The 10,103-nt window shown below is 43.2% G+C and overlaps 1 protein-coding gene across 8 annotated transcripts in view; it reads left to right on the forward strand.

Moving 5' to 3' along the window:
• Positions 1–10,103, forward strand: part of AKAP13 (A-kinase anchoring protein 13) — a 384,453-nt gene that overhangs the window by 181,212 nt on the left and 193,138 nt on the right. For all 8 annotated transcript variants that reach the window (XR_011030254.1, XR_011030251.1, XR_011030255.1 and 5 more), the window contains one exon: positions 8,431–8,623. Coding sequence is in view for 1 of the 8 variants with exons in the window: in XM_068275158.1 (XP_068131259.1) it covers positions 8,431–8,623 (193 nt within the window). In the remaining 7 variants the exon portion in view is untranslated. The remainder of the gene's footprint in view (positions 1–8,430; positions 8,624–10,103) is intronic.

Raw genomic sequence — 10,103 nt, forward strand, 5'->3', positions numbered from 1 at the left:
TCCAGAAGTTAAAATCACTCTTCCTTTTCTTGTTGATAAATGATCATTCCCCAGTTTACCTGACTCTTATTTGGTGCACACACAATTTGGTACACAAAAAGGAAGTTGCAGGGCATGCTGGGTTGTCTTTTTTTGCTTCTCTACTTCCCCTCAGACTTGACTAATTCATCCTGATTGGCTGAAGACTCTTTCTCTCCGGTTTTCCCCTTCCACACCTCTGTTCCTCTCTGGCCAATATTTCTCATGCTGAGACAATGCACTTTCTATAGTGAAGGGCGGGTAAATCAGGCAGAGGAGAGTAAGGGAGGAAATTACATTTTATTTATTGTATTTATAAAGAATCAGGATTGTCTTTAAAATAGCCACACTTAAAGGGATACTGTAGGGAGGTCGGGGGAAAATGAGCTGAACTTACCCGGGGCTTCTAATGGTCCCCCGCAGACATCTTGTGTTGGCGCAGCCACTCACCGATGCTCCAGCCCCGCCTTCAGTTCACTTCTGGAATTTCTGACTTTAAAGTCAGAAAACCACTGCGCCTGCACGCCCGTGTCCTCGCTCCCGCTGATGTCACCAGGAGTGTACTGCGCAGACACAGACCATACTGGGCCTGCGCTGTGCGCTCTTGATGACATCAGCGGGATCGAGGACACGGCAACGCAGGCGCAGTGGTTTTCAGACTTTAAAGTCTAAAATTCCAGAAGTGAACTGGAGTCGGGGCCGAAGCATCGGTGAGTGGCTGCGCCAACACAGGATGTCTGCGGGGGACCATTAGAAGCCCCGGGTAAGTTCAACTCCTTTTCCCCTGACCCCCCTACAGTATCCCTTTAAAATGGGAAATGCTAAGGATTCTCTTTTTTTTTTTTTTTAAACTGTAGAGACATCACTAAAATCAAAATGTGGACAGTGAAATACGTATATTATGTAAGTAGAGCAAGTATTTATCTACTTATATATGGGTTTTTTCTTTTCTGAGATAGTTTGGCTGACAGCTCTTCTTTAACCTTCCTGGCGGTAACCCCGAGCGTAGTTCAGGGTAAGCCGCGCAGGAGGATTTCTCAGGCCCTTTTTTTTTTGCTGCACACAGCTAGCACTTTGCTAGCTGCTTGAGCACACCGATCGCCTCTGCGCCGATTCGCCGCGCCACCTCCCCCTACCCCTAGCCCTCCAGGAAATCCCGTTTCCTGAACGCAGATGGCCGGAGGCGATCGAAGTGGGCGGATGCCGCTGCCCCAGGCTCGCTACATGATTTTAATTTTTTTTTTTTTTTAAAACTGCTGCGCTGCCCCCTGGCGGTTTTTAATAGACCGCCAGGAGGGTTAAAAGATGAGCTTGGTGGCCACTAAAAAGACTCTGTGGGCAGCATTTGGCCAAAGTAGATGTGAACAATTCAGTACAAACACAACTGAACCACTGTGCTGTCTTTGTATCTTCCATCACTGAAAGCCATGTCAAAATAGCAACATGGTGCAGAGACCTTGCTGGCTACAGTATGTCTATGCAGAAATGTATCACTCAATAACAGATACATTGTATAACATCTCGTCTATGTGCCATAGATGCCAGTGCTGCTCCTGCTCATGGAGACAATGGCACTGCAATGGTCATAGAACAGACATGGCCACAAAGTCAGCCTCCAGAATCTTAAATAGTTGTGAGGGTTTAGAGGTTCTCTTTCTTTTTGTTTTCTTTCTTTTTTTTTTTTTTTTGGTTACCCTCTATCTCCATGTGAACGTATTTTCTAATTTCCTCTCCAGTCAGGAAGTGGAGAAATCTCTCTCACCCATGATGGAGCCAGTAACAAGCCAAGAAAAATGTATAATGTACAACAAGGAGATATATATCTATATCTATTTCATATTCAAGTCTCTGGGACCACCAGTTTACTTATTATAGTCACAAAGCTCCAGGGACAAATAGTGAGGGCAGATCTCTCTCATGGGAAGTAAAAAAGCTAAAGTGTTTGTATCCCCTTCTACCCCATCCAGTACTGTAATCCTGTACTTGGGCTTTATATAAGCATAGTGCACAGAAATAAACACTCTACCCATTTACCTCTCTTATTTCCACCCCTTAGTTCAATAAAGTCCTCAGGAATATCTGATGAGAAATGTTGCATCTGTTTTGTTTATCACGCTTTTATGAGCTTGTGGCTACATGTTCAGTATGGCTTTCTATAAGCATATTCTCCTGGAGATAAGTAAACATAATTGTAAAGACCTGAAATATTACCTAGTTTGTTGCTCTTAGCTTTTGTTAGATTTGGTTCACATGGATAGTTCTGCAACGTCAAACGACGGCCTTGGCACTCATCATTTAAATGCTGTTCATTCAGATGAATGGACAGCTGCCTGTACCATTACTAACCAGCGTTATCCGGAGTTTGCGCAGATGCCGTGTTTGATTCTGGAAGCAGATTGTTAACCACCACGCTTCCGTGTCCCCCTGCGGATTTAAAACTGCTGCACGCCGGGAAGCACTGCTGAAAGTCAACAAATGCCTTTCTGCACGCTTGCATTTGAAGCGAGATGCCAGGCTGCCCCGGGTGGCATTGCAGGTTTGTTGCTTGGAACTGAGGCTCTCCAACTCTGCAGATGCTGCATTTATTTGAGGGTATGTTTCCACTGAGCACCCATACTGATGCAAATTAGCATCTGTATCCCTTTGCATTGCCATGCACGGCTATGGGAATTTGGATGCGTGCTGCAGAAAACAGACATCACAAAAGATTTCAATAGGCTGCGATTACGCTTCCAAAATCTGGTGCGGATAATTGCTGCTATTTACTGCTAGTGGAAATAGGCCCGAATCCTTTCCAGGCTACATGCTGTTGGCGGCAGATTCAGAAACTAGCAACTATCACCCTGATAATGGCCTCAATTCACTAAGATCATGCTGGAGATAAGGCAAGAGAAAACTTCCCTCCACACAGTAAGTTATCTTATCTCTTCATTCCTTAAGTTACCTCCTCTGTAGTTATTTTCACACGCAGTTAATAAACAGCCTGTCTTTAACTGTGGAGTTATTTTAAGGATTGAAGAGTTAACTTAGACAGAAGAGTTAATTTTAGGTTTGCCTGAGATAAAATGTTTACTGAATACTACATGCCTTATCACCATGGTGACCACTCTAGAAACGTTATTAAAGACAGGAGATAAGCTTAGGGAATTGAGGCCAATGTCTTGTAACTGGCAGCCACTTGTGACAGTCACACATGCTGATCTCAGGCGGGTGAGAAAGACTAAAGAAAAAGTGTTGGGCCACTGAATCGAGATTATAACCTGCATATATGGAGTCCATAGGAAGGGTAATAAATCTCTCACACAGGAAAAATGAGAACCTCCAGATCTGTTATCATGAAGCTAGTGGTAACTTCTTGCATAGCCCTAGATATGGGGGCTAGCCCCAGAGTCACAACAAGGCCAATCATCCTGGACAGGAATATTACATGATAATTTTCATGTGGGCTTTAAAACTTTTCTGAGCTAATGGCTGCAGTGCAATGAACCAAAAGATTCCACTGTGGTGGATTGCTTATGATTTGACTGGTACAGAAGAAAGAGGATGCCTGTTCAGGTTTCAGGCTGTTGGCTGGAGTCATCACAAACCTCTGTTCCCTGATGTCTGTACGGGCTGTGGCACCTCGGTGCAATTCCTCCCAAGGGGCCTCCTCCATGCTCTGAATCCCGGCTGGCATCCAAGCATGCTGGAACCAGAAGTTACAGGCAACAACCTTCTAATTGGCACCTATACTTTATTTAATAAACTGCATTTGGAATCACATCACTGCATTTTAGATAATTCTTCTGATTATGTTTAGGCTAAATGTCTTACAAGGGGGTGAATTGTTTATAATTTGTGCCCCACAGTTGTATCCCTACCGGTTTCTATAGAAGCGATTGGCTGAGCTTTGTGGGCAGGAATTCTGGGAGTTGCTATGGGGAGTCACCTGTGTTGTAGTTTCAAAATACTGATTAAGTATCGTTCCCTTTCACTTCACTGGGCAGTGCTAGCCTCCTGCATACATGTTTCTTGCATCATAACAGAGAGCAGTTCCAATGCAGATAAGATGTTAGTTCTTTTTACAGATTTGCTTTTATAATAGGCACCTTAAGCCGCTCTTTATTTTTATATTATTGGAATGAACGTCCGGCACATGCAGCTGTTATGAGTGCCTCGAAGGTTGTTTCAATCTTGGCAGCTTTTGTGAATTTTCCTAACCGCTTTAAAATAATATAGATACTTGCATTATTGGAAGGAGTCGGTGGAAAAGGTGCGCTGTAATATTTCTGTTTATGAATCCTTTATGGCATCCAAGAAAGGCTGTGGTATATTTTTTTGCTAATAGTGCTGTCGTAAAATTGACGTGACCTGTATTTATGGGAACTTTACATTTTAGCTGCAGACAGTTCAGTGTTTCCATGGCTGGTGTGATACGGACATTGGTAGGCGACCTGTATGTTGCTCAACAATTGCAATGCTAAAATCGGATACAGATCTGAGTAGACAAATATAATTACACATGCCATAAAAATAGAATCATTGAGATTCATTACTAAGCTGGAAATACAGTAAACAATGAAATCTGATAGGCCAAATGAATATATTTATGCACTTATAAATAATAATAAAAAAAATACAGAGGACCTGTTTAACCTGTTAATTGGCCCAAACTCATCCACACAATAAGATCAAAGGGCCCTGTCACACCGAAGAGTGTTTCAGGTCATTTTCATTAAAAAAAAAAAAAAAAAAAATCCATTCAAATCACAGTAAAATAGCTGTGATTGCAATATTTTTGAAACATTGTGATTGCTGCAATTGTCGCAGTTTTAATGCACGTCAATGGAAGCATTTTTTAAAAAATGAAAACACGAAAAACGCTCTCCGATGTATCTCCAGCCATACTAAGAGTTTGAGGGCGGTTAACAGCTGGTTATTTTCATCACTCAAAAGCAATCTGTGTCAGTGAAGGGGAAACTGCTTGTCACATACAGTCTGTGAAACACAGCATCAAACTGTGTTTAGTGACCAATAATAGCCCCTCAGCAGCTTATATGTGTATGACGTTAGGGCAGTTTTCCTATTTTCTTAAATGAATCCTATGTCTAATGCATGTATACATCAGGATAGGAAAGGGGCTACAAAGGACCAAAAAGCTATGGAAAACAAGTTTGCTTTCTTAAAACAAAGTATTTGCAATTATTCAGGTTTGAGTGAGCTCCGAGATCAGAATCAGAATCATTTTATTTCGCCAAGTACAACGGGGGTTGTACCCGGAAATTATTTTTGGCACATATGTCTCACACTGCATCACTGCTGAAATAGGCAAATTACCCTTTGTTGTCCCTGTAAGCCAAATACACCTCCAGATCCGTTTGAATGCAATGATGTGTCAACTTGTTAATATTTCAGAGCCACACTAATCCAACATGCATACAGACTGTTTCGGATATGTTGGTCACAGAGTTACAGACCACCCAGCAAGCCCATGGTGAACGAGAACTCATTGGAGTATGTAAGGGGCTACAAAGGACCAAAAAGCCTTCTTACTAAAATGCTATGGAAAACAAGTTTGCTTTCTTAAAACAGAAAGTATTTGCAATAATTCAGGTTGGTGAGCTCCGAGATGTCTCCCAGTGCATCACTGCTGAAATATGCGAATCTCCTTTCATTTCCAGCTGTGAGATGCAACAAGACCCCACAGGTTAAAATGAACCTCCGGACTAAAAATCTACTCAGCAGAACTGAAAAGGCTTGGTGTTTGACATTTTCACAGCATCAGAACTTTGTTTTTCTTACCAAAGCATAATTTTTAGCTGCATTTTTAGCTTAGCTCCACCCATCAAAGAAAAAAGCCCGGGCTTTTTTTCCCTGATGCTGTGCAGAGCATGATGGGATTTCCTATGTTGTTCACGTTGCCTACCAACTGGGAGGAGTGATCAACACACGGGACAGTTGGAACTATCTCATGCTCCCTGTCACCTTTCAACCAAAAAGATGGGTGCCCTCATGAAATCAAACATTTGCCTGTTCTTTTAAAACAGGGTGGGTAAGATATTACATTACCTATCTCTTTGAATTAACATAACTAATGTAACTTAATGACAGTATGTTTGTTTAGGCTGGAGTTCTTTAATTCTCCAGATTTATGTTATATTAAAGAGACTCTGTAACAATTTTTTCAGCCTTAGTTCTTCTATCCTATAAGTTCCTATGCCTGTTCTAATCTGCTCTGGCTTACTGCAGTCTTTCCTAACTGCACTGTCTCTATAATAAATCAATGTATCTTTCCTCTGTCCTGTTTGTCAGGCTAAAGCTTGATTGTGTGGAATGTGCAGGGCTGCTTGTGATTGGTAGAAGCGATACACACCCTCTGCAGGCCCCCTGCATACTCTGAATGACTCATACACTATGCTTAGCTGAGCCTATTAGAAGCTGGTTAGTTTGTTTGTAAACACTGCCTAAAACTGTTAATTACAAGCCAGGATTGCAGCAGAGAGTGGCAGAAACAGCACAGAGGGGCACAGGAGAAAATAATGAATAGAATGGTATGCTTTTTATTGTAAGAATATTAGAGTACAGATTCTCTTTAAGGTGCCCATAGACTACGTCAATTTTCCACCTGTATACAGCAGATTTGATCACTGTTCACTCGATCGCTGGCAGCTTGGGATTGCGTCGTTAGTGGCGTTAGAGTCGGTGACAACTGACGCAGCAATACATCACCTGTCTGCCGGGACAGCACAGACTTGGGGCTTACGCCAGCGGACAGGTAATGTATTGCTGCTGGCCGGTGGAGCAGGGGCAGCGAGCCAGGCAGAGTCAGCGGCAGTTCCACAGGTTGTGAATCAATTTCATGCTGAAATCGATTAAAAATCTGTGTGCAATGTATGGGCAGCCATTAGATTCCTCACTGATCAGATTCGATCAGAGAGGAATCTGTCTGTTGGTCGATCTGGTTGCAATCAACCAGTGTATGGCATCCTTTAGATTTCCCTGGGCATTCAGCTTTGTACATCCAACCGGTAAATGGTTATTGCCTTTCTCTCATCTGTACTCTTTAAGCGGCATGAAACCCATCGTAAAAGATTTACAGCATATAATATACTACCACATTTTTTTTTTATAGCAGAACAGCATTCAGCCAATTAAACACAGGAGTGGAACTAAAGTTAAAAAACAAAAAGCAAAACAGATTTTCACTTACCTGGGGCTTCTGCTAGCCCCTTGCAACCATCCTGCCCTGAGCTGGGCCTCCACGATCATTCGTTTCCCCGCTGCCAGCTAGTTTCGGTTTTGCTGACAGGCCACTGCACCTGTGCAGCTCCTGCCACGCGTAGCGTCACTCGTGTTCCAGTCCGCAATAGCACCCTGTGTCGGCGCAGAACGCTATTGCGGACAGGAACGCAAATAAGGTTACGCGTGGCAGGACTGTGCGGGAGCAGTGGCCCATTGACTTGCAAGTCTACCTAAGCGAAACTAACTGGCGGCGGGGGAACAGAAGATCGTTGAGGATGGGCACCTTTACTTTTTCAATAGAAAGCTCACTGCAGTGAGATCCAAATCGCAAGAGGTGATAACATTCTCTTGTGTTTACTTAATTGTAGCAAGAGAGGAATGTAAACATTCCCTGGCAGTGGTGAAACTCCTAATGCTAGGTACACATGATACAATTTTCTGGAAGATTTACCTGCCAGATTGATTTTTTTTCCCAACATGTCCAATCTGAATTTCGATTGATTTTCGATCAATTTTCCGCTTGATTTCCATAGAAGTGAATGGAAAATCAATCGGACAATCGATCGGACAATTGATCTAAATTCAGATGGGACATGTTGGATCTGGCAGGTAAATCTGCCAGAAAATTGTATCGTATGTACCCAGCATACCATGGGCAGATCAGACACAGCTCAGAAAAATTCACTGGGTCCATTACAATATATAAATACTGTAGCTATGAATAATATGCAATGGCAGCTTTCAGAGCAAATAAACTGTACTTTGGGAACTTGTGATTTCTAAATTAATACTACTTGTGCGCAAAAGCAAATATAACTGTATGGATTATAAAAAGTAGAAAAACACATTTTATTGAATATAGCAGAATATGGATCGGGGGAACTACCTGTGACCCGCAATCCGATAGCTCCCCATCCATCGTCTGCCGTGGGTACGCACGATGGCATGTGATGGCCGCAATACCATCCTGGTACTATTGCGTGGGAGTCTAGGGAAATTGGAACGATCGTCCGCGATCATGACCGAAATGATGGTCGTGATCGCTGCAGATCGCTGCACATCATTTAATGTAAGTTAAACGCTGTTACAAGATGTTGTGTGATACCAGGGATATGTGCTGAAAATGTGCTTAGTTATATAGTTATATATGCTCCTTTTTATAAATCTATATATCATTTTGCTGTTTTGCAGGGACTCCTCCAGTGGAACGCCTCTCCCAAGTGACCCTTCCCATGTGGAGCATTTACCTGACGGCTGTGTGAAACATCACTTTGAATTAAATGTTTACATTCTGACCAAGAAAGCGGACATGGTGTCTCCTGTCAGCATGGAGACCTTTATTGAGGATCTCTGCAGGCACATTGAGGATCACTCCAATTGTCAGGTGAGTCCAGTGTCCATATCAGGTGTCTTGATAAGCAGGCAATCTTTTTATTAACATGCACATTTATAAACAGGGATGTGGTACCCCCTCATCTGTGTATGAGAGTGCACTGCTGAACGTACATTGATCTAATTGCTGGAACAGGAAAGTGGTACCCCTCGTCTACTGCTCAGTATAACACTTGTTGCTAGGGATGCCATTGTGGATCATGTCAAAATCCTGTGATTAGCTGGACTTACGGTACTTGTGGTCTGACAGTTGAGATAGGTTATCCTACCTAATGACGCAGAGACACTGCCGGGAGGCGGACGGGGGCCAGAAGGGGTGGTCAGGTGTGCGCGCGAGCGGCGGGCGTGCACACGCGCGGCCGGCTGTGTATTACTGACGGTCACTAGTCACACATAATAAAACCCCTGTGTCTATGCGTCCTGTCCTTGTGTGTATGTGTCCCAGCTTCCAGACTTGACAGTTTGCTGTCTGAGAACCTCATTGCATTGTGGGAAATAACTTTTTCCAACTGCCAAGCAAGCAACCTCTCCCTGTGTGCATATACTTCGGACAGTGGTGGAAGAAGGGGTGAGCAGGACGCATTGGTATGCACGTTGCCGGGTTTTGCGGCCGTGGCCTAGTGTTCATTTAATGGGCAGGCCTTTTTACTAGTCTAATATATCCTTCTATGGCTTGTGTTTTCCTGACATATCAATGTTGTTGTCCCCTTCGTAAAAGTGTCATACCCACACCACAACCTCCCTCCTTCCTTCATAGAAAAGTGTAACATCTCTGAGTGTGCTTATTGATACGCTGGTTAATCCTGGAAACATCTTTCTTATTCTCCCCTTGTAAATCTGTATGTACCCCCCCCCCCATCCATGATCTTTTCTTTTGTAGTTTCTGCCCTACTTGAGATTGCTGGCTCCCCCACCATTCAAAACCCCCTCTTGCTCACTTAGTGGGGGTACTTGTCTTTGTATGTCGACTCCTCTCTGTGCATACTAGGTGAAAACCAGCTTCATAGATGCTAGAGAGAGCAGCCAAGCAGCAGTGGAAGGGTGAGCAGCTGTATCCATGGCCTTCCTACCTGCCAAAACAATTGTGCTGACATGCAACAACTTTTTCATCCAAAGATGCCCTTCCCTCTGAAGTAATTTTTTTTTGTTTCTGATAAACACACGCTACTACATTGCTGCTAATTTGTAATGACAATATCCTCAGTGAAAATGTTGAAGTTGTGAATGGAGCAGTGTTACAGGATAGATGGCAGTAAAGTTGTGTAGAGCACCACCTGGTGTACAGATGGATGTACTGTTTTACGTACTGTTATCTGTGAAAGGCTGAACACTGACTGTGGTGCTTGTGTTTTCTGCAGCGCTGCTGGAAGCAGGCGTTAGTTGACAGACCCTTTAGAAAAAGTTTGGAAATGTGTTATGATAACCTATTTCCGGTTCTTTTTTTTCCCTCTGGAACTCAGATTACTTTATAC

The sequence above is a fragment of the Hyperolius riggenbachi genome, chromosome 3 (assembly GCF_040937935.1).
Source record: "Hyperolius riggenbachi isolate aHypRig1 chromosome 3, aHypRig1.pri, whole genome shotgun sequence".
Lineage (NCBI taxonomy): Eukaryota > Metazoa > Chordata > Amphibia > Anura > Hyperoliidae > Hyperolius > Hyperolius riggenbachi.